General features: G+C 37.8%; 1 protein-coding gene across 1 annotated transcript; it reads right to left on the minus strand.

Annotated features, from left to right (window-relative positions):
- Positions 1–3,492: 3,492 nt before the first annotated feature.
- On the minus strand, positions 3,493–25,511 carry LOC121477737. The gene is made up of 7 exons (XM_041732253.1): positions 25,461–25,511; positions 18,154–18,318; positions 17,458–17,533; positions 16,034–16,184; positions 15,555–15,616; positions 11,936–12,007; positions 3,493–3,646 (listed from the first exon to the last, which is right to left on the minus strand). The coding sequence occupies exons 1-7, from the start codon at positions 25,509–25,511 to the stop codon at positions 3,603–3,605; spliced, it is 621 nt and encodes a 206-aa protein (XP_041588187.1). The 3' UTR covers positions 3,493–3,602.

Raw genomic sequence — 25,511 nt, forward strand, 5'->3', positions numbered from 1 at the left:
TTTCATTGTTATCAAATACTGAAGCACCTTGAACAAACCCCATCATTTCTTTAATTTTATTGCCATTTTGATTGCATGATTATTTATTTCAACATTAAGGAATATTTCTGCTTTTAAATCCTCAACCGATCAAGCTCACAATGAGTTATTTTAAAACACATTCCAAATATTTTATTTCGCCCAGCTTCATGTTGACAGGTACAATAGTCCCATCTTAGCTTCTGTTCACACAGGAACACATTTTGAAACCCAATTAATAAAAGGTAGAGCTCTGTAAGCTCTGCAGAGCCCAGCACCTGCTGAGCAAACTGTCAAATGTTTGCCACGGTACTTAGAACTGTATTATGGCAAAATGAAAAAAAAAAATAAGCATGGGAATGAAATTAAAAACTCACAATGAAATAGTTGATTAAGAAAATTAAGCCATTTAACACAGACCCATGCGTCTGCCTCTCGGAGGAAGCCTTGGGAGGTAGCTGTGAAGCAGAGCCAGCTACGATGTTTGTCCTCTATGGCGATGACTGCTTAATTTTATTCACAAAGGACTCCTTTGGCATTCATCTAAATTTTCAGACCCCCTTTCAGATTTATTCATAAGTTTCCTCTTTCCCAGTGACCCCAACATACTTGGTGCTGGGAAAGGGTCTGTCAACAAATGGCAGATCTGCACCTACACCAGAATGAAGCCTTAGGGGTCCTGAGGCCCAATTTTAGGTAGGGACTGGGGCTGAGCTCTCTGTCTCCCTGGGCCAGACATTTTAATTGCTGGATTTTTTTTTTTTTTCATGTTTAAGGGAGGAGGGGGAGGAACATGTGATAAGGAAAGCTTTGAAGGAATAGTGATGAATAGACCTGGCTCAGCATTTTTCCCCCTCTGCCTGGGCTTTGTGTTAAGGATTGCTAAAGTTCTCCTGAGTGAAATCAACTATTTTTGTCTCTTTAAATACTGCATATTATAGACTTGATCAAGTTCATCTTTTTTTCAGGTTGATTGCTAGGAAGCTTGGAGCTGCTTCTGAGGATGTTCAGCAAGTTACATCAGCAGAATGCCCCTAAACCATGACAACATCCTTATGTGTGGACTGGGATGAGTTTTATGAGGCATGTTTATAGTGTCTTTCAGTGTGAATGATCTTTTCATTGACTGCTATTCAGTCAAAGCAATTCTACTGGTATCTGTACAATGAGTTCCACTTATGTAATTTCTCCTGGTTTGGCTAAATTGGGGTAGAGATTTGAGAATGTCTGCCTAAATGGAAGGACTGCTCTGTCAATTCAGTTGGGCTAGTTAGTGTTGTGATGACAAATAACCAGGAAATCTTAGCAGCTTAAAATGCCACTGTTTATTTCTTGTTCATGCTACATATTCATCATGGTTTGACAAAGGAGTACTGCTCATTGCGGTCATTCAGGAACCCAGGTGATTAGCAGCTCCATGCTTTCATGATTACAGAGACTGAGGGAAAAAACATGGCAAACCACATGCTGAATCTTAAAACTTCCCCCAAACACTTGTTACGTCTACTGACATTTTACTAGCTGAAGCAAGTTAGCTATGGAGGCAAGCCAGTCTTCTATAGGAGGGGAAGTATAATCTTCCCGAAGGGACGTGCGTGGAATATTGTGAACACCAGTACACGTTATGACAACCATGCATCCTTAACAAAAAACTCTAAGGAATGATTTTCTCAGCTGACATTTCCCAAGATATTGGGTGACAAAAGCCTCCAAATTGTTTTATTTTCTACTGACTCCTTGAGATGCAGTGTTCTCTGCTGGCAGTTAAAAATGAGAACTGTCTGCTTTCAAGGACAGATCAGCTGGAGGTAGAATTGATACTCTATCCTGAAAATGCAGCAGCCTATCAAGACCCCTTGCCAGAATGCTCTCCATAACCAATATTTGGATTGTTTCAATAACATATACTTTGCTTTTTTCCTCATCTAGTTACAACAAGCACATATGGATATAATGATGGTGTCTTTTATGATTCACCCTGACCATTCCTTTGTGACTCCTCCCCTCAAAAACATTCAGCGACTCAGAGTGGCATTCCTAACATCTTTGACACCTTGACTGGGTCATTTATTATAACACCCTTTCCCCCAGCCCTGCCATGTGATAAAATTGTTTTCATGTAATAAATAACAAGCAACATAATTTTTTCTTCTGTTTGAAAACAGCCCATAGAACAATTTTAATTTTAAAGATTGCTCAGATTCATGGGATCTTTTACGTATGAACTAAAATTTGCACTTTTCACATAAAAATATTACACATTCATTTTGCATTTCAATAAAAATACTCCAAGTGATCCATAGAATGACAGGAGTAAAGTCACTCAAGTCCTGATTTTTTGACTTAACAATCACAGCTACGTCTGCCCAAGGCAAACTCAAAAATTCTCAATTTGCTCTTGGATTCATGCAGCTGAGCATGGGTGTGTTGGGGGACAACCATATAGCCAGGAGTTTGCTGAGATAACTTCAATATAGAACACAGTATTAGTAAAGGATAAATACTTAAAATGTGATAATTCAAACTTTACAATGTATTCTTAAAACCCAACATCAATGGTAGCAATTGTCTAAAATGAAAATTTACAAAATATATATATTTTTTGAAGAGGAGGGGTATATTATCACTTCCTTATTTAGAATTATAGGCATGAGGTGATGGTTAAAATCAGAATGGTTGGCTTTTATTATTGTTTTTCAAAATTTTCTATACCTAGGGTCCTCATCCCACACACCTACGGCCTGTTCCCTGGTCTACTTCTAACACCTCCACAGTTGGTCAGCCACTGGTAACTCCCCATGGTTGACATAATTGAGTGCAAGGTGATGACGCCTAACAAAGTTCTCCATCAATGGCCTCAACCTCTTTTTAGCCTACCCCTCCATACTTCCTCTCTTATGAAAATGTCCCATCATTTAGAAGAGTAGAAATATCCTACTCCTTGAGTGCTCCTCTTTTTTTTTTTTTTTTTAATACTTCTCTGTATTTGTTCACATTTTTCCCTCTGACAGGATTTCCTGGGTTCAAATTTTCTCCCTATAGTTTAGAAATTGTGAGACCTTGGGCAAGTTATGGAACCTATGTAGGCCTTAGCCTCCTCACCTGGAAAAAATAGTGACAAAAGCCCCATTTACACATAGTACTGGATTAGACGAGGACCTAAAATATGTGCAGGATTGTCAGCTACCATAGCTATCTTTTTATCTTTTATCTCCCTTGCTCAATTTCACGTATCCAGCACACTTACAGAGCTTTGATCAAAATAGGCCCTCATAGAACTTGAATCAAATTGATCAAACCGGATGATACACAAGCTCCAAAGGTACATGGTAGAGGCTTGTGCTTTGGCTCTTTCTATAATTACCTCAGCAGTGAGCCTTGAGCACTGTCATGAGAAGAAAATCTTGAATATTTCTCACTTGGCCTTCGTTCCTTTTCTTCAGCTGTCAAGACCTTCCTCACTTACAGCAAACACTGTGACCAAACAAGGAGGGAGCAGGAGCATCACTGGGAATGGCAACCCCATGGGAATCTGGATGAAGTGTCCATTTCACCTTCGGAAACATCTCAGCATTTTGAGCAGCTCAGAGGTCAGGAATGCTGTTGTCATCAGGGTTAGAGCTGTGTCCTGAATAAATACCAAGTAAGGAGGAAGATGACTCAGTCCTCAGAGCTGCCTAAACCTCATACTCCTCTGATATTTTAAGCAACAGAGAGTGGTAAGCAGCTGTCAGATATCTTTGCTTTTTTGTTCAAGCAAAGCTTAGCCTGTTCCATTTGGGAAGAAAATATTCATCATTTCCAGCCCATTTTAAGTTCTCCCTTCTCAGAATTGTTACTGCACACATAGCCTGGACCACACAACTTAGTTTTATACAGTTTCGTCTCATTTTCTAATTATTTCTTGATTCCAAGTGGGTATTAGGATTGTGGTGGAAAGAGACTCTACCTTATACTCCTCTTATATTCTCTTCAAATTTCAAGATTAGTGTTGGGTCCAAAGCAGGTGGTGCATACAAACATCAATTTTATTTGTATAGGACTTTAAAAATGAACAAGTTAATTCTACATTCATTCTTGCCTTTGGACTTCACCACAACCCTGTAAAGTTAACTGTTGTTATCTCTACTTTATCAGCCAGGAAACTAAGGTTTGGAGAGATTAAGTATGCTGCCAAAGATCATGTAACTAGTAATTAGCAGGGCCTGAATATATACATATATTCTTTTTCTGAAAATGTATTCATATAAACTCCATAAATCAAATGTAAATTCCATAAATTCAATCTTAAATTTTGTTTGATAAGACCTCAACTGAAAGCTTTAAAAATATATATTTAATTTCTTTAAAGGTATTGGATTACTGAGGCCAACACTTTTCCTCTGGCTCTGGAATGAGAACACCATTTGTAATTTTTAAAGATGTAGAGCTAGAACTTAATTACTTGTACACAGAAAAGTTCATCTGTATATATGTAAAAAGAAATGGCACAGAAAAATTCCCACCTAATAAGAAAACACAAATTCATTTGTATTTTGGTTAATGTGTTCATAGCAGATATTCAGAGAATTCACAATATTTGGGGGACATTATTATTTATCATAAAGGTAAGGAAGGGTCAGCAACTGTCCGTGGTTATAGTGAGCAAAAATGGTGTAAGAAGTTGAAAGTGTTAGACTCATTTGATTCAGTCAACAGGGATTTATGAGCACCTGCATTTTCTGTCATAGCTGGGGAGTGATTTGGAACATGAAATTGGGGAAGGTCAGATACTCTGGGAGTTCAATCACAATAACTCAGTTTATATACTAAAATGATTCAGGAGGAGCTGGAGAGCTCCCTAACTTTTTCATTTTGGTCTCATGCTGCAAATGGACAGCAACTCTGAGATTGATGGAAGACACTTGCCTCAATTATTATGTTATGATTCATAGGTTCCTGGTATAGGACCTAATTGAGTATTTTGTCTTTAGAGGCTTCCTCTTTCAGTTATTGCTAGGCTAGAGTAAATAAACATCTTATTTATATCAACAAAGTAATAATTTAAGCAAATTAAATGTTAAAGCCCATTAAAACTGTAAAAGAACTTGAGTTTCAGTAGGGGTGAGTGCAAGCACAACAATTCCGTCTTCATTTGAGAGATTGAGTATGATACACAAACATTTTACATTGCCTGTATAATTAATGTCCTTGGTAATTTACCACACCTTTTACTTTATTCATGAAAACTGTAAAGGATTAACTATAAACGGATGTTTGAAGAAGTTGACTTAATGGATCACCAAAGTAAGGAAAGAGTAGGAGGGATAGGGAGTAGAAGAGTACTCAGAAGATCATTCTTGGAGCTACAGAGAAATCTCTATCTCCTGGTTTAATCTCTCCATCCTACTCACTGTGCATTAACCTGGAGTAGATCACTGTGTTTCTCTGTTAAAAATAATGCACGGACATTTAGATTGATGATGACTGCTACATTCAAGGTTCTGTAAATAATGATAACATTACTGTCTGGCACATTATATAAGATCATCTAAATTATAAGTAGAAGATGTATCATGTCATGATCAAGTCTAATATATGTAATTTACAGGCTTAATTCTCACTGTCATAAGTGTCTGTTGAAGAGGGCAAGAAAAAAATTACTCTTATCCAGAAAAATATGGGAAGCCTGTGTCTTTTTCTAAATCTGGAGTTTAAGAATTGTGCAATCCAAAGGAAAATCCCTCTCAGGGGAAAAATGAAATCATTTATAATCACCCCCTCCCACTACATTTCATCAAGCACATTTTGTGAACTTAGCATGCATTGGACACAATGCTGAGTATGATGGCCATGGTGGTAGAAGGTGGAAAAAAGTGTTGGACATCTGCTTTCCTTTCACTAGTACCACTAACTCTTTGGCCTAAGTGTGACAATCTGTCTTTTAGTACTGGTTAGGGAGTATTCTGAAGTGTTATTAAAAATTCTTGTGTTTAACTTTCCTTTTGTTCTCTGAGTTTTATGCTTTTCTTGTTGTTGTTGTTCCCTGAAAGCGTATTTAGCTAATTTTATCCTTTCTTTTCCTTATGATTATCCATCTTTGAAATATTTCCTCTGCCCAAACAACTTTATCATTTCTTATCTCATCTGTCTTCTCTCTTACATTTTTGCTATTTTTCTTCACATAATAACTTTGAATTCCACCTTGGTAATTTTTCCATTTATTATGATCTTGTAAGTTAGTTTACAAACCTACCACCATCAGTATCTCTTGGTGCATAGAACTGAGTTATTCTTATTTCCAGTTCATAGCTTCTCATGCATCCAGAAAAGGCCATCCTTGTTTTGTATATATTCTTTAGTCCATTCCTCTGTCTCTATTCTTTCCCAGGTGATCATTAATTATTTAGTGTATTAGATTGTACTTTATGAAATCAATATTTATGTAGGTCAAAAGCAGTCAAATATCAGCAATTTCATGTAATTCAACCAAATTTGTCTTTCCAATCCATATTTGTTATTAATTATATATATATATGTATATATATATAATTGAAAAATATGCAATGCTTTATGTATGGGTATGTATCTGTTCCTTGATTAAATGAGTGGTGACAATCTGCATCAAACACCAAGTCCATATAAACCAGGGACTGCTCCTGGGCTCTGTATTTTTTTTTTAACTGGTGTTTGCTGCTGCACAGTTGTCATAAGATACAATGACTTTGCCTCTTCCTCTGATATTGTTTTAGATGTTTAGTTGTTCATGAGTCTTTATAGTATTTTTAATTGATTTTAGCTAATATTTAGCAATTGATCCTGTAATATTTTAATAATTTTTGTCTTCTACATCTTAGTCTACTCTACTGTCCCTTAGATTTTCCCAAGATTACATTTCAGATCTTCTGTTGCATTTTTATGTTGACTATTACTATTATAGCCAAGATCTCTATTATGCTTTGTTATTGTTTCTTTGTGACAAAAATCTTGTTCTTGATTCATGCAATGGATTATCTTTTCTTACCTCGTTAAAAGTAACAATAGCTTTGTTTCTTTGTTAAGTTTCCTTCTTACAAAGTCTTGTTTCCTTTAGCTTGCTTCTCATCTCTCTCATCCCCAATGCCTGGTCATATTGAAGAGTGGTGTTTTGTAAAGATGACTGGAACTTGTCAACTGTGGGCTTTAGTTGCCTACTGGCTATCTTGCCCAGGAACCTGCTATACTAGTATGCCCCTCCTCTTTCATTTACCGGTTTTCCCAGAGAAAGATGTTCTAATTTCCAGCCTCAATATTATAAGGCTGGGCTATAAACATCCTTCACTAAGTAACTAAGTGGAAGGAGGAATGGTGGTCTCAAATTCAGCATGTAAACTTTCCCTTAATTTCACTATTTGCAGCATGCCATCTCTCTCTCTCTCTTTTTTAAGATTTTAGTTATTCATAAGAGACACAGAGAGAGACAGAGATACAGGCAGAGGGAGAAGCAGGCTCCATACCGGGAGCCCAATGTGGGACTTGAACCCAGGACTCCAGGATCAGGCCCTGGGCTGAAGGCAGCACTAAACCGCTGAGCCATCTGGGCTGCCCTATTTCTTTTTTTCCATTAGATTTGGTGCTCCCAAGGTGAGGGAATCTTTGTTTCACTATCTCTAGAGAATCTGCTTCCAGTTCTTCCGTTGGGTAGAGTAGGGATTCTTACAGAGTGGAGGATGGCGTAGAGATATCTGTTTCATAAACAATGTTAATTAGTCATCTTTTGTTTTTGTTTGGCTCTACCTTCACCCTCACTTTTCGAGATGCGGGTGCTGGAGATATCTCAGTGTAAGGAAGGTTTTGAGAGATGAATGCAAGTTGCTCAGATTTCTCTGCTACCAGTTTAGGATTCTCTTTCTTAGTTTGCTAAGTCATTTAATATGCATTCTTCTGTTTCTCATCATCTGAAGCTTTATTGCTATTCTTTCATCCTCTGTTCTCTTTGTCTTTATAGATTTATGCCTCAAAAGATCCCTTCACCATTGTTTTATGGGGTTTTGGGAGGGGGCGGATAAAAGGCACACATCGAATCCCCCATCTTTAACTGGAATTCCCTGCTGTTATCTTTTTATTATTTCCTTTTTGTTTCCATGGTTTACTTGGTCACCCTTTTACTATGCTTGGAGTAATCACGTAGCTTGTTTATTTAAAATCTTTTTTGGTTCCTGATAAATGTATTTAAAATGAAAACTGTCTCAGTACTACTTCCTGAATTTGATCTGTAAATTTTCACCATTATTTAACTGTAAATGTTCACAATTTTTCTTGTTTCTTTCTTTTCATATTACATTTACATTGCATTTTGGGGTAATATGTTCTATAGTTTCCAGGAATATGGAATTTTGAAAGTTGTCACTTACTAATTTTTTATCTTCTTGAATTGCAATCAGATCAAAAGGTCTTTATGATATTGATTTGGGGGGATTTATTGAAGGTATTTTCTGACCTATTTCTTGGTGGATCTTTTGGATAGTCCATGAATATCTGGGAAAAACAAAACAAAACAAACCACAAAACAAAACAAATCTTGTCCAGTCTCTGTTGAGTGAAAAGATTTCCAGATAGCTATATGTCAAGTTTATTCATCCTCAAATCTTTTTTACTCTTTACAACTCCTTGGTCCTCCTTCATGGTTCCTCTATCCTCCTCCAAATCTAAATATCTCCTTTTCTTGTTTAACATCTGTAGGATTACAGAAAGAGCCAGCAACTGCTGAAAATTATGATAGTTCTCCATTCTGTGAATTTGTCTGATCCTTCTTCCATTTTATCAATACAATACAATTTTGGCTGTTTGCATTTCTTCCCATTTGGTTACTTGCTACAGGAGGCTTCTGTTCTTTGTTTACTCTTTATATTGTCTATTCTTATGTTTCCAGAGTGCCCTCAGTTTCATGCATAAGTAGTACCTTTCAGTTCATCCTACCAGTATTTTTATTTTTTTTTTTTTATTTATTTTTTAAAAAAGATTTTATTTATTCATGAGAGAGAGAGAGAGAGAGAAGCAGAGACATAGGCAGAGGGAGAAACAGGCTCCATGCATGAAGCCCGATGTGGGACTCCATCTGGGGACTCCGGGATCAAGCTCTGAGCTAAAGGCAGACACCCAACCACTAAGTCACCCAGGTGTCCCACCTTCCAATATATATAGAATGAAATTAAGAGCTTGTCCTGTCCAGATGATTCTTATATTCCAAAATCCAATAAACAATTACAGAAATGTAGAGGGGACTTTAAAGAGACTCTGATGAAATATTTTAATTTTACAACTAGAGAAACTGTGGCCTAGAGAAGTGAAGTAACTTTTAAAAAATTCTGCAACTAGTTAATCTAAGCTCATCTGGTTAGTTAATTGGACTATTAAACACGTTTGTCAACTTGAAATTGAGGATAAAAAATATCTTTATGGACCTAATGATAAAGTGTGATAATATTTGTGAGTATTTTAAGCAATGAAAGGATTTTTTATTATAGCTCAGTACAAGTTTCATGAGAGCAGAATTTTCTGAATGCCTGATGCATATATTAACTATGATTGCTGTTAATATGTATCAGGCATATTGTGAGGGTTTCTGATTTAAGGAATGATTAAATATCCCACCTCTCTCAGAATTTCTAGTTTAGTAGAAAAAGAACAAACATAAAAGAAACCCATTAGAGTGAGGCAAGTGTTTTAAGAGAAGAAAGCTATAGGGAGGTTTTCTAGTAAAGGAGTATCCATCTCACCCAGGAGGTCAAGGGCGGCTTCACAGAGGACAGATTATGCTCTCCAACACCTCTGAGTCAACACTGGATCCCTTGCTTAAAATGACCATTTTTCCTTTGTTCTCTGATGAACATCCACAGGAAACTGTAAGGTTTTTGTTGGTTGGTTGGTTGGTTGGTTGGTTGGTTGGTTGGTTTCTGGTATTTCTACAGAATATTGTGAGAGTGGAGATGTAGCAGAGAAAGAAGTTTCAGAGATAAGCTGTGCTTGGTTTTTAGACAGCCTGTAGATCATAGATCTTGCAGAAAATGGGGAGCCATTGGAAGGAAATATTTATGTATAGTGGTGGTGATGCTTTAAGTATATTAGTGTATTCCTGAATAGACTAGGTAGATTTGTTTGTTGGAGATTCATCAGAAAACATTTTATTTTAATTAGCCTTAGAGTTGTCATTTCTTTTCTCTCCATGGCCATTCCTCATCCATGCATCACCATTTTGCTGGTAAGACTATTATTAGAGTGAAATGCCCAGAACTGAGGTAGGGAAGAAGTGAGGAAGTTGGTGAAGAACCTGAGAAAAATTTAAGGGAGTCATTTAAATGTTCTCCAGATTTGTCAACCTCTCAATATTTTTTCAGATTTTTTTTTAAAGATTTTATTTATTCATGAGAGACATAGAGAGGAGAGGCAGAGACACAGGCAGAGGGAGAAGCAGGCTCCACACAGGGAGCCCGATGTGGGACTCCATCCCAGGACTCCAGGATCACACCCTGGGCCTAAGGCGCTAAACCGCTGAGCCACCCAGGGATCCCCCAGATTTTCCTTTATATATTGTTTCTTCTCTTCTTTACCCACATCCTATCTCCCTCTTTTTCCTCACTCTCTTTCTCTCTCTCTCTACACCATTATTTCCTTCCTTCTTTCTCTCCTTCCTTTCCTTCCATCCCTCTTTCCTTCTTTCCCTTCCTGCCTCTTTTTTCTTTCTTTCCTTTGATACAGAGACTATTTCTATATTTTTGCTCTATTTTGGTAGATCATTTTGGGAGGAGATGAGGTATAGCAGTTCATATTCTATTTCATTAGCATTTTCACTTGTAACTCCTGAACTATCTGGGGCTCATTCATTTCAGGCTGTGACAGTCAAAATTCTAAGCATCTAGATTCAGAATTTTTTTTTTTTTTTTGTATTTCAATAGCTTATACCTAATTTATTCAATAGGAAGAAAAGTCAATTTTCAAACAATAAAATAATTATCAACCCAAATAATTGCTTTTTCAATCCACAAACAAAAATTCTATAGGCAGTAAAACGTTGAAGAGCCTGTGGTTTCTTGTGCTCGTTAAAAAAATCCCTTGGATTTGTATTACTATCCATACTGTGTATACATCCACAATGGCAGCCCTTGGTTTATTTAGTTATTACTCTATATTCTTCTGCAGTTATATACAAGTGGTAGTGGTGACATGACATGTTTATTGTGCTGAGTTTGTATCCCATTTATGTTGGTTTTTTGTTTTGTATTGTTCCAAGTTTGTGTTATGATTCTTTTTTCTAATTATATTTTGCCTTTTTTCTTTGAATGAATCATACATTGATAACATTAAAGGGGCAGAAAATTGTGTTTTCATCCAAAATAACATGAAATTATAGTATTATGTAGTTTTAAATTATGAATAAATGTGTTTACTATTTTCAATTTGCTTACTTTAATAATTTTAAAGCACTCTATTTTCTATTATAAAGTGTAGAAACTCCAGCTTTATGGTTTTGTGTATGCCTGTGTATGTATGTGTTTGTGTATGAGGAGAATCTCATAGTGCTTTCTAGATGTTAAATGGTTCGTCCAAACTGTGAGTTGGTAGAACCAGAACTAGAGGTCAGATTTCATGAGTCCTAAGACAAATCTTCCTTGAATCACAGTGAGATTCTGTCCTGATAAACCCATTATGAGTTGAAAATATCAGAAGTTGAAAATGTATTGAATGCACCTAGCCTAGAACATCATAGCTCAGCCTAGCTTACTTTAACTGTGCTCAAAACACTTGCTTTAGACTAAAATTGTGTAAAATCATCTAATGCAAAGCCTATTTCATGACAAAGTGTTGAATATCTCATGTAATTTGTCAAATACTACATTGAAAATAAAAAATAGAATGGTTGTATGGGCCCAGAGTAGTTGTATGTATACTGGTTGTTTACCTTCAAGATTGAGTGGCTGGCTGTGAGCTGCCCAGCACCAGAAGAGGAGTGTCACACCACATATAACTAACCCTGGAAAAGATAAAAATTCAAAGTACAGTTTCTACTGAATGCATATAATTCCCATACCATCATAAAGTCAAAAATCATAAGTGGAACCATTTAAGTTGGAGATGTTTGTATACTGATCTTTCTTCTCTACTATTCTACCTTTTGTATAATTAACATACCCAATCAATTGCCTTGGTCTCTGAAGTTTGAGTTAAATAATTCAGGCTGTGAGTTTAGCTCAACGTGAAAGTTATGAAGGCACAGATCGGGGAGATGGAGAACCACTAAAAATTTTGTAGTCACAAGGTGGGTCTTCTGTGTCTCCTTGGGCATCAAGGTATAAGTCATGGGGTTTATAGTTTATAGTTTATAGTAACAATTTATTAACACAAAAATTTTAAACAAAATTATAAAGTATTTTATTGGGTCAAAATAGTTTTTGGATCATTTATGGTGTTTGTCCACTCCTTTCAAGTATCGACTATAATAATGAAGTTCATTTTCTTTACATCATAAAATGACGGAGATGGAAAGGTCTGTGTGTTCATTTACTTCTCTTCTTTGAACTACGATAGTACAAAACTTTTCCAAGTAGATGGATATCTACCCTGCTTTTAAGACTTTTAGGACTTTATAATCCTAATTCAATCCTTGTAGATAGATATTTAGTTATGATCTTACAGAGATCAGTAAGAGATGGTCTCCAAATATTTACAGAGTTTAAAACCTGAAGAAATGATATGATCAGTCCTTATTATTATAGGCGGATTATGATAATGGTCATCAAATACCTATTAAAAATCTTATTCTGAAAAATCAGAGTGATAATAGCATCTGCAGCTCAGGCACATGGGGAAAATCTTCCTGGTGGAGGAATTAAGATGAACACTGAACACCCTGAAGGAGTTTGGGGATGTGAGGTGGAGGTGATTGGGGGTGGAGTGCATGTACAGGGCAAACACCTCCAGTCTTTGGAGTGCATGCCCCCATCAGGGAGGGGGCATAGGTCACAGGTAGGGAAGTCTCAAGAGGCAAATCTGCACAGGGGACAGATATAGACAGATATTCTCACCTTAAAGACAAAGTGAGAATTTACCATTTATGCTATTGGATAGTTCTGGGCCATCACTGCATGTTCTTGAGCCAAAGAATGATCAGATGAGAATACTTTACAAAGACAAATCTGGTGAGTTGTGTAACAGAAACCAGAGGGCTATGTGAATGGAAACTGAGAGGGTGGAGAGAAAAAAAAAATGTGATGAGAGTGATAGAGGGGATTTGGAGAAAAGTGGTGATGGCAAGAGGTTCCCTCGACTTGGCAACTGTTGAGAGAGAAGCAAAGGAGATGAAGTTAGAAGGAGAAGGAGAAGGAGAAGGAGAAGGAGAAGAAGAAGAAGAAGAAGAAGAAGAAGAAGAAGGAGAAGAAGGAGAAAGAGGAGGAGGAGGAGGAGGAATTGGAGGAGGAAAAGAAGAAGAAAGAGACTCTTCCCTCAGTGTTTCTGTGGTGGGGGCTGACTGGTAGCATGGTGGCTCCATGGGAGAGCAAGAAGTTTGAAGAGGAGCTTTTAGAGAACGGATGAGGGTTGTTGTGGATGGCTGTTTTACATCTAAGCTAAATACTGCATATGTCAACTTAAACCACTGGACAAATAAAAGATTTGACACCTGACCTTTTGGTTTTCATGTAGCCTTATGTGATGGTGTTGCCTTTAGCTCCCGGTTGGGATTTTATGAGCATGTCCTCTCTGAAAAATAAGTAGGCCTCTCTTGCAGTTGTAAGGATATTATAATCTCCGGAGCAGGGAAACAACAGTGCCAGCACCGTAGTGAGAACGTGGACAGCAATCACCACAACCGGGACGAGAAAACCGGGACGAGGGATTTCGCAGCCTTCTGTTGCTCACCATCGCATGAAATGCTACTCATTATATTGCTTCCCGCTCGGTGACTTCATGCCAAACTTCAGCCTGCCCAGGGTCAGGGCTGGCTGGGGGTGCTGCCTGCCTCATTGTGTGTGCCGCCCTGGGATCAAAGCATTCTTTCCCCTTCCTCATCTACCTCTTCTCCCTACTGCTTGTCTGCCTTCTCCTGCAGGGGGTCAGGCTGGCCACATTGGCTCCTCTCAGTGCATAGCCCTTTTATACAAAGTTTTCTTTGTTAATCAGGAGAAGTAAATGCAAATCCTCTCTATGTACAATGAACTGCTTTGAGAAGAAGGTGTGACAGTGATATAATGACCTGGTGAATTTTCAGGCAAGGAAAATCAAAATATCTTGGTTTTATTTTCCAGAGATTAGTATTTGAGTGTGTGTGTGTGTGTGTGTGTGTTTGTGGGTGTAGAGATGTGTGTCTTTTCGCCCACATTCTTCCTCCAGCAAACAGTGTCTCTATGTAATAGAGTTCTTGAATTCTTTCCTTTTCCATGTTCATATTTGAATTATCCTTAATATTTGAGTGTCAGTGAAAGGAAGCTTTGTTTTTGTTGAAACTGCAGGATATGTAATGTATGTGACTTCAGCCTGATGAGCTTTAATACCTCTCCTTAGTGTGTCACTCTGGCAGTCCCTGGATAGGGTCGGGAGGGGTACATGGGCCACCTCCCTGTCATTAGTCATGAAGCCAGACTGAACCGAAACGTAAGCACTGCCCTCCATCATGTGTCTCTGCAAGATATTAATAAAAACACAGTGGCTGTTCATTCTATTTTTCGCTTTTACTTGTCACTACTTCTTGCCCCAATCAAACCAACAGTTGGTAATCACTTAATTGAACTACAGGTAAGTTTGGGAGCGGTCTTTTGAACAACCCAGCAGTCTTTGGGTACGGCTTGCACCCAAAGATCTTATAGGATGACACGCTTGGTAGTTATCAAACATCTGAGCAAAAGATAGAAAATGAAAAGGTCTGTGTTGTGTTTTATTTAATCTCTTTTTCTTTTGTGGGCCAGTAGAATCAAGAAGATGGGTGCTTTATTTGACCTCCTCTCCATGGGAATCGTAACTATAATGGGTTTAATTAACTATCTGGTATTGACGCAATTAGTTATCCTGGTGATTATACTTCTTTAATAAAAGCACTTCATTTGAGATGCATTGGTGTTCTGCGGTGGCTGAGCCCCACACCTATATTTCATAACTGTCTAGACACTGGAACCATGTGCATATTTTACCAACAGCCCTTTGAGAGAGGTTATCTTGCATGGCTTAAGGTAATTGGGAACTAATGATTTTGCCCCCTGGTTTCAGACTCACTCTGGGCAGAGAGCGCAGAAACTGTCAGGGGGAGGGGCAGCGGCTCATTTTGTGTAAACTGAAAAGGAGGGGGAAGGGCTGGGTTTTGGAAACCATATGCTCTTAGGAACTGTTTCTCTTTAAGCTAGCAATCAGAAAGACAGTCACACCAGAGGGAATTGGGGTGTTTCATCTATGGGCGGACTGTATAAATACACTGAAATAAATGTACACAGTGTATAGAGACATAGGCTCGTACTAACAGGAATCCTGGCCATACACACGTCCGTTAGCAAACACGCAGTCCAATTCGGCATTAAAACTAGATCGCTGCTTACATTTGGTCAGCAGGTGACTGGCAATGTCCCTTTCACACGGCGCAGAGGACAATGAAGTCAGACTGTATGGAAAAAAAAATGGGGCAAATATAAAAGAAGAAACATATAATGCAAAAATTTCCATATGAACATGTCAATAATAATATCACAAGAAACCCCAAAGAAGAAGAGAACAAAAGCAAAAAAGATTATCTAGCTGTGTCTGGACCCGTCCACAATAATAAAAAAAAAAAATCGTGCCTGAACCCCCTTCGCCTGCTCACTATTCAAACTTGGGAAATGGAGAGGGAGGGAGTGGGGTGGGGGGCGGGGGAGCGGGCGGCGTGGACCGAGAGGGGGTTAGGAACCTAGCTGGAATAGACTCTGCCGAGAAATAATAGGTTTTGAGCACAATCTCTTTAGCAGCTAGAAGTGCCATTTCTTTTCCAGTCTGTTTTATTTGACTCCTTTTTTTCAGAGATGTGTTTTCCCCCTGTCACCTCTTCATCCTGCAGCGCTCTGCTGCCTCCCCTCCGCGTCCTCCTGGCTGGAGACACACACCGAAGTCACTGCAGGCATTTGACTGCTTCATGCAGCCCAGGAAGGAACACCGGGGGTCATCACAGCGGCCAAGCCCGTAAACAAGCACCACTGCAAAACCAAACAAATGGAAGAGAAGTGCCTCAGTGGAGGTACCTGCCAACAAGACTTGCTCCTCTGCCACGAGGGATGCTCCGGCAAAAGGCTCCATCCCTCATTAAATCAATAAAATCAAGTGTCCTTTATTTTAAGCCTCTGCACTGTAATCCAGTAGCAAGGAGAGGGGCCCAGGCTTTTCATCTCATTGTTTCAAAACAGATCGTTTGGTTGGAATTGACAAAAGGTTCATTCCTTTACCTTTGTGGAAATGTCAGTAAAAAGGCAGGTGCTGGGCATTTGGACTCTTTTGCTCAGCAGAAGAAAAAAAGGAGAGAGCGTGTGTGTGTGGGGAGGGGGAGATCCGTGACAGGCTAACTACATGTACTGAAGCTTTCTAAGACATTTTGTTTAGCTTGATATTGTGCAGCAGTGAGGAGAGAGGTGGAATCTATTGTGTGCCAGCTGCATGAATCACCGGATTGAAGTCTAACAGCCTCAGATCCTCTTTTATACAGTAGAGGGGAGATTAAAGCAGGGAGCTCATATGTCACAAAATAGAGGTACAATGCAGTTCTGGCTTGCTTAGTGCACTCAGCCAGCATTTGATCCAAATTTAGCCAAAGGGAACGAAGGAGCGCGTACTGCTATCAGCCGGGGAGGTGACAAATGTTGGGCTGTAATATCCAAAATTCCTTTTCTGTTTCCAAAATGTCATCTCTCCTTTGTCAGCTTCATTATGATTGAATCTATGTATAGTCACAGACCAACTGGAAACAAACAAAAACACCAAACCCGAGCTAAATTATTCTACACCTGCCTCTTCCTAAGCTGTGTAATTGATACGGAGCACGGGGAAGTTTTCTCTCTAGGACTTACAACCTCATTTGTTTAACAAGTAGTGGCTGAATGCTACAGAATATTCTAGAAGCTGAAAGGGATACACAAGGGATCGAACACATATCTTCCTACTTCCAAAAGCTCGCAGTCTGGTTAAGAAAACAGGCAAGAGGACAGACAGACAGATACATTCACACACACACACTCCCAGGAACAAAGGCAACAGAGCGTTTTGTTTCATGAGTGACTATGGGAGCATAAAGAAGTGCTAATGGAATTCAGAGAAAGTGAATTCCAAGCTCAAATTTTTTTGAAAACAGAGACAAGGAACAATTTATGTTTGCAGTACTAAGCCCTTTTAGAAATATCTTACACGTGCTGCATCCTGTCATTATCATCCCCATTTAACAGACAAAGAAACTGAAGCCCAGGGAGATAAGTTACTCACCCAGAGTTACACAGGTAAAAGAGGCAGAGCAGGATTTTAAACTTTCAGATGATTTACTCTTTACCACTTCCCCAACCTGCTTGGCAAAAGAATGAAAAGAAGACACCCTGAAGGAGGAATCAGCCTGGCATCCCCCTACCCCCACCCCCTAAGTGATTTCTCTATTTATTCTCCCTGACACTTCCAGGTCCTTATCTGCTTCTGTTTCAACTGAATTATCAGCCACTTTCTCTCTGTATTTAGATTTCCTTCCCTGGACAGACTTCATGGTCAAATCAGTAATAAAACTTTATTTCTAGAAGAAATTTTAGCGGTGCCTTGCCCAAGGCCAAATAAGCTCTTATTTACAGACATGAGATCACAATTTGTCTTTTGAAGCCCAGCCCCATGTTCCTTCTGTCGGGACTGCCACACCTATCACACCCCTGCTATTTGCTTTCCTACTTGCTTTAGAGAGGAGACCGCAAGCGGGATGCAGGCCCGTGCAGCTCTGGCCATCTGCAGCGTCAAGGCCCCCGATGACAATTGAGCGGTCACATCTGCTCCCTGACAGGGCCAGTCATCTCTCTCTGAGACTCCCAGGCGCCATTCCAGGCATTCTCTCTCTCCGAGTCCTCAGTGCAATTGGTAAATGATCTCGTTTTACATCCTAGTGAGAACATTGACATCAGCTGACACTCGATATCACCTTTTCACCTGAGCAAATTCTACCTCCCCGCGCTGACGGGCAGGCCTGCTGCAGGGTTGCTCGTGGGCTGGTGTCCTTGTCCTTCGAGGGTCCCTTCGTTCCATTTTTGAATGCCGGGGTCCCTGCATTCCTACTCTACATTCCTCGGTGAAAATCTGAACTCGGAGAAAAGCCTAAGAAACATGGAATTGTAAAAATCTGTAAGGCTCACTGCTGTTTTTCTCGGAACATGAGTTTTTAAATTTTTATGTGATAGGATCAAGAATCCACATATATCAAAGAAACACACTTATAATAGCAGAATACCAGGCACCATGGAAAGGAACGAAGGCATTTGGGGAGCAGCAGCCTCCCCACCTCTTGGGTGGGTCATCTGCTCTGCTTATGCGTGGACAGCCTGGCCTGTGGAGGAGCCCAAAGCCAAATCTTCGAACTAAAGAGATTCCCATTCTTTTTACCTCAGGACTAACCTTGTTCTTGTGATTTTTCTGGCTCGTTCTCTGGCTTTTTTTCCCTCTCTACTTCTTTACTTTCCATGGCTAAGTATACATAAGTTCATTCAACTTGGTACTTCTTTCTTTGATTCTGTTGCATCCTCTGGATAATTCTGCTTATCTTCCCTCTTTTACGGCCCAGCCTTTAAGAGCATCTTCTATACGTTCTGTGCCTCCATTTCTCAGTGACTGCCCTTTTTTTCTTTTTTTTTAAAGTTTGATTAACTTCAAATGGACAAAATGTCTTTGTCTTGATACTGGATACTAAGTCCTGATTCTTCTTGATGTCTTTTTGAGATTCAAGTCTTCTAACAATCTTGTCTTCTAGAATAATCATGGTCAATCCCATCAGACCCTCAATTCCTTTTAGAACAAACGCTTGTAATGCTGCTCTAAGTCCTGAGATAAAATGCATTGACAATGTAATTTTCCTACTCATGTAATTTTAATAATTCAGCATAGTGCCTTAAATGTATATAAATGAGAATTAAAGGAAAGTAAATATGTATCTATCTATAGAATCACCATTAATACAATAGATACAAATGTAGATTGACATAAATGTGATTCAAATATCTTTAGCAGCACCACCATAAAAAACATGATTTATGAACAGATGAACAAACAAAGAATAATAAAGGGATACCTGGAATGGAGCCTGCTTGGGATACTCTCTCCCTCTCTCTCCCTCTATTTCCCCCACTTCATTCATGCCCTTCCTCCCTCTTAAAAAAGATTTTTTAAAAATAGGGATGCCTGGTGGCCCAGCAGTTGAGTGTCTGCCTTTGGCTCAGGGCATGATCCCGGAGTCCCTGGATCGAGTCCCATGTTGGGTTCCCTGCATGGAGCCTGCTCCTTCCTCTGCCTATGTCTCTGCCTCTCTCTCTGTCTGGGTCTCTCATGAATAAATAAATAAATCTTTAAAAAAATTAAAAAGAAAAATAAAGAACAACATAGTAGTTATGTATTTAACAATAGGCAAAAACCTTTGTGTTTTTGTGAAATAAATTAGATCCTATCCTGAAATAATGTAAACATTTTTTTACATGTATAAATGTTCATGAATCATTCCAAAGTTTGTTTGATGCAAGACAGTTCTTCATTTTGTGTGACTGTCTCAATCATTGCAAGATATCTAGCATTCCTTCCCCAACTCCTTCCCTACACTACATACAATGTAAAAATATCCTTCACTATTGCTGTCAACCAAAAATTTCTAAAATCCCCCTTACTGGGTGGTGTGGTGGCTCTTAGGAACCAGTATTCTAGATTATCTCATCTTCAGCTCAAGTGACATTTCTCTTTTCCCTCCTGCTTATCTGATCCCTCTTTTTCCTTTGGTGGGCTATTGCCCCCTTTCTCCTATGCACCTTTAACTGTGGCCATTCTTCAAGGCAGGGTCCTTGGTTACCTATTACTCCCTCTCCCCTTCCTCCACCTCTTTCTCTATCACTTGCTTTGCTTTATTGAGACATCACTTATATAAAACATGGTTTAGTGATTTTAAGTGTACAGTATACACTTAAATGTACGCAGCCATGCAACCATCACCACAATCATGATATAGAATATTTTTATCACTCCAAGAAGTTTCTTCTACTTCTTTACACTTAATCTCCTTTCCACAAACTTAGCCCTGGCTGATCACTAATCAGTCTTCTGTGCCTAGAGTTTCACCTGCTATAAGATTTCTTATGAGTTTAATCATACAGCATTTAGTGTTTTAGGTCTGGCTCCTTTAACTTAACATAGTGCTTTAGATATCCATTCATGTTGTTGGTGTTTTACTGATTTGTTTCTGAGGAGTATTTATTGGTAAGTAGTATTCAATTTTATGATATACCAAATTTGTTTATCCATTCACTCGTTGATGGACACTGGGGCATTTACATTTTAGACCTATTTGGAATAAAAATGTTCTGAACAGCTAAAAAATATATTTTTATTTTTCTTGGGTAAATGCCTATGAGAGGTACTGTTGATACATATATTAAGTATATATTTTAATGATAAGAAACTACCAAAATCTTTTTTCAACGTGGATGTACTATTTTGCACTCACACAAGCAATGCATGAATTCTAGTTATTCTACATCCTCACCAACTCTAGGTATTGGTATTATCTTTTTGAATTTGATCCATGCCAGTGGGCTTTTGGTGGTATCTCATGGTGACTTTAATTTGCCTTTTTTTTTTTTAAGATTTTATTTATTTACTCATGAGAGGCAGAGAGAGAGAGAGAGACAGACCGACAGAGAGACAGAGAGACAGAGAGATGCTCCATGCAGGGAGCCTGATGTGGGACTCTATCCCGGGACTCCAGGATCATGCCCGGAGCTGAAAGCAGGCGCCAAACCACTGAGCCATCCAGGGATCTCCTTGCCTTGTTTTCCTAATGTTAACTGATGTTGAGTATTAGTTCATGTTTTTCTTTACTTTCTTTTCCTAGAGAAGTGTCTAAGTCTTTTATCCATTCTCTAATTATATTGTGTATCTTATTAGTTGTTTGAGTTCTTTATATATACTCAGTGTAAGTCCTTTGTGAGCTATATGTTTTGAAAATATTTGTTGTAGATAATATGTAGTTGGGCCTAGCTTTTTTATACTCCCTGACATATTTGTCTTTTAGTTAGAGCATTTAGATCATTTTCATTCAATATACTTATCAATTGGTTTGGATTTAAAATATCTTGCTAATTGTTTTCCTTTTATTTCAATTGTTCTTTATTTCAGTTGTCTTTTTAGTTATACTTCTGCCTGAATAATTTTCTTTAATATACCTTTACTGCAGGTCTTTGATAATTAATTTTCTCAACCTTTATGTGTCGGAAAAAAGTCTTTATTTCATTTTCACTTTTGATTGATACTTTTGCTGGATATTGAATTCTAGGTTTACAGCTTTTTTTTTTTTTTTTTCTCTTAGAGTACTTTAATAGTATCACTTCATTGCTCCTGGCTAATGCTGCTATTGATGAGAAGTTAGCTGTATTCCTTGAACTTGTTCCTCTGTACATAACATGTCTTTTCTTCTCTGACTGCTTTTAAGATTTTCTCATAATCAATGGTCATCAGCAATTTTTAAAAAAGATTTTATTTATTTATTCATGAGAGATACAGAGAGAGGCAGAGACATAGGCAGAGGAAGAAGCAGGCTTCCTGTGGGGAGCCTGATGTGAGACTAGATCCTGGGATCTAGTCTGGGATCCTGGGATCCCAGGATCACACCCTGAGCTGAAGGCAGACACTCAACCACTGAGCCACCCAGGTGTCCACATCAGCAATTTGATTATAAATCCCTTGGTGTGGTTTACTTATAATTCTTCTTGGTGGCCATTGACCTTGGCTTTGTGGATATGTGAGGTTTATAATTTTCATCAGATTTGGAGATTCTGGGGGCAATACTTTAAAATATTTTTTAGTATCCCTTCTTCTCTTTTGGGTACTCCAATTATATGTATGTTCATTTGCTTGATATTGTCCCACAAATTGCTGAAACTCTGTTTTTTTTTTTTTTTAAAGCTTGTATTCTTTTTTCTAAAATTTATTTTGGATAATTTCTATTGCTACAACTTTGAGTTAGTGATCATTTCTTCTACAGTGTTTATCCACTATTAATCTCATTCTGTGTGTTTTTTATTTCAGATATTGTATTTTTCACCTTTGGAAGTTTGGGGTTTATTTAAATTTTTTAGTTTTGGGGGGGTTTATTTTAATTTTTTTTGTTTTTTCTTAATAGATTATTTATAGAACAGCTTTAGGTTTACAGCAATATTGAGCAGAAGGTACAGAGATTTCCCATATGCCTTCTACCCCTGCACATGCATAAAGGTTTGCTTTTTAAATCATTTCCATTTTTTACCTTGTCACTTTCATGCTTTACCTTCTTTAATGTAGAGAATATGTACATATGTTTAAAATATTTGAGTATGTATGTATGAGTTATTATAAATTCTTGGTCTGTTAATTTTATTTCATGTGTCAAATCTGTGTCTATTTCTATTGATTTATTTTTCTAAGGATTGTTGGTCATTAATTTCTTGCTTTCTTTTAGCTCTGGCAATTTTCAATTAAATATATTTTGTGAATATTATATTAACAAATGTTGGACATTTTTTGTTTTGTACTTTTCTTAATGCACATTTACTGGAATTGAATTGATGATTTTAAGCTTCATTTAAAACATTTTGGAAGTTTGGTGGGGTAAAATCTTCAGCCTTTGGTAGTTTCTGCTCCATATGTGCAGAGCAGTACTCACACAGGTACTCTCTTTGCATTCCTTGGAGCAATCTCTTTGTGCCTTCTTTTCTGATATTCTGAACTACAGATGTTAGCTACTTTGGCCTATCTGAACTTCAGACAGAAATGTGGGGACAATTGTAGAGTTCATCTCATTTGTTTTCCTTTTTTTCAGGTGTCATAGTCTTGAAATGCGTGTTGTCAAATGTTTCAAAATTTTTGCTTCATATTTTTTAGTTAAGATAGGAGTATAAATCTGATTCCTGTTTATTCATCATGGTCAGAAGAAAATTTCTCAACTATTCCTGAAGAACCTATTATTTATACAAACACAATATTTATCTTTTTGGTGCTAACTCTCAAAGATGAACCTTGATCTATAACCTCCCACTCAGCCCATTGTTAGATTGCCAAATGTACGTTGGTCAATTCCACATGAGTTTTTTTCTTTCTTGTAAAAATTGAGAACCTCTTTCCACTTTCCTAGGGTCCACCAAAGGCACTAGTATATTATTACCAGATATTCAGGGTCTTAGTATTAAAGTTAATTTTAAATCTTATGCTTCTTCACTTCCCATGGATTATCTGTCACTAAGTCCTGCAGATTCTTTTAAACTTTCACATCTGTCATGGGCGCCTGGGTGGCTCAGTCAGTTAAGCACCTGACGCTTGGTTTTGGCTCAGTTCATGATCTCAGAGTCCTGAGATAAAGTGCTACCTCAGGCTCCATACTCAGCAGGAAATCTGCTTAGGATTTCTCTCCCTCTCCCTCTCCCTCTGCTCCTCTCCTCACTCACATACACACTCTCTCTCTAAAAATAAACAGTAAATCTTTAAAAAGAATTTCACATATGTCTTGCTGTCCCTATATCCTTTACCACCACTGTAGTCCTCTCATGTCTTCAATATACAAATATTTTGTAATTCTCTAATCTAGTTTCACCTCACATCAATTCAGCTTGTACAATGTATCATTCATTGCCCAGACATGCTTACAAAGTGAATGTAAAGATATACCAGAATATTTGATATTAAATAATTCAGCTCTAACCAGCTTCTTATAACCCATCTTCTAGTCCTATCTTTAGCATTCCAGTATGTGGTTTCCCCTCAATGTCTTGTGAACATACATCACTAATTCATGGTATTCATCCTGCTTGGAGTTCCCACCTTTATTTTCTCTGCTTTTTCAAATGTACCCCAATCCTGTAAAATCCAGTTTAATTTCCACTTACAATAGATTCTAACATTGACCTTTCTCTAATCTCTGCATTGATATTTTTTCTTTCTATGGATATCAGCATTTAATCATATAGTGTTTTATTAGTATGAATATTAGTACTTGCTTTAGTGTGATCTCCCAAATGTTCCCATTCGTTATACTCACATCCATGCTATCAGAGCATGTTAGCAGGTGAGAGAACAACCTGTGACCTTCCAGCTTCCAACCTTGGGTTGACCTACACTTCTTTCTTTATGCTATATTACCTTTTCCCCCTACATTTTTTCTTATTAAGCTCCATATTATGAAGGTAAGTGAATCAAACTGAGTAAGTTAAGAAACAAAGGAGGAGAAAAAAGGAACTTTCACTTCTTTGTAACAAGAAAGTAATAAGAGTTTCTTTTATAGTTAGATATAGATAAAAATGTAGATATATAGCTATAGATCTGCTGAAGTACTATAAATATAATTCCAAAAAGAGTTCCAAACCTCTTTCAGGTAATTTTGGTAACATGAATACATATCTGTCTATCAAGGATCCTATTGTTAAGTACTTTATTCTTGGGAGAAATAAGGGTTTAGTGATTAAGGGCACAAGGATGCTCATGAGCTTCTCTGGGTTCAAATGTCAGCTCTGAAGCTTGTGAGATACATGACTGTAGTCAATTTGTTCTCTATTTTTTGGCTTCTTCATGTATAAGTTGGGGATAGTATTAATCTCTGCTCACAGAATTGTGGTAAAGTTTAAGTGAGATAATCTCTGTGTCAAGTGGGCTAATGGCAGGAAAATTATGTTTTGATAACATTTTCAATCTGCTGTTAATTGACAAATTGAAAAAGTTTTGACTGAGATAGTTAGAATTTCATTCTTTTGATCCAGAAAAAGATTTAATTTTGGCCACCATGCAAGAGTTTTGACTATTGAAAGCAACAGCTGGGTTAGGGATCAGAAGTTCACCATCAGTAAAATTGAGTTCATATAACTCATACAAGTTTTGACTCAGCTTTGTCCATCTGTTCTTTTTTCCCCTTACACTCTCCTTCAACTTCACTTGTTCAGTCCCACAAACTCCAGCAAATTTCAAATCCCCAATCCAATGTGATATACATAGATCGGCCTATCTATTTTTCTATGTATCTATAAAAAGATTAATTGCTTTGAATCTCAGTCAACACACAATTGATTTGACAAAATTGATTTGGCAATTGATCTGAGGGAAAGAAAGAAAAATATAATCAAAGTAGTTACTTAGGTATATAGAAAATTCACCTATAACACTTTATTTGATTTTCCTCTTTTTACTTCTAACTGCACTCAAACAAACATGCTTGTGCAGATGTAATAATATATGGCTCACCCTACCATCATTTGTGGCATCTTCACACTGGCTTCTGCGTATCTTGTATCTATCAT

The sequence above is a fragment of the Vulpes lagopus genome, chromosome 2 (assembly GCF_018345385.1).
Source record: "Vulpes lagopus strain Blue_001 chromosome 2, ASM1834538v1, whole genome shotgun sequence".
In the NCBI taxonomy this organism is placed as follows: Eukaryota; Metazoa; Chordata; class Mammalia; order Carnivora; family Canidae; genus Vulpes; species Vulpes lagopus.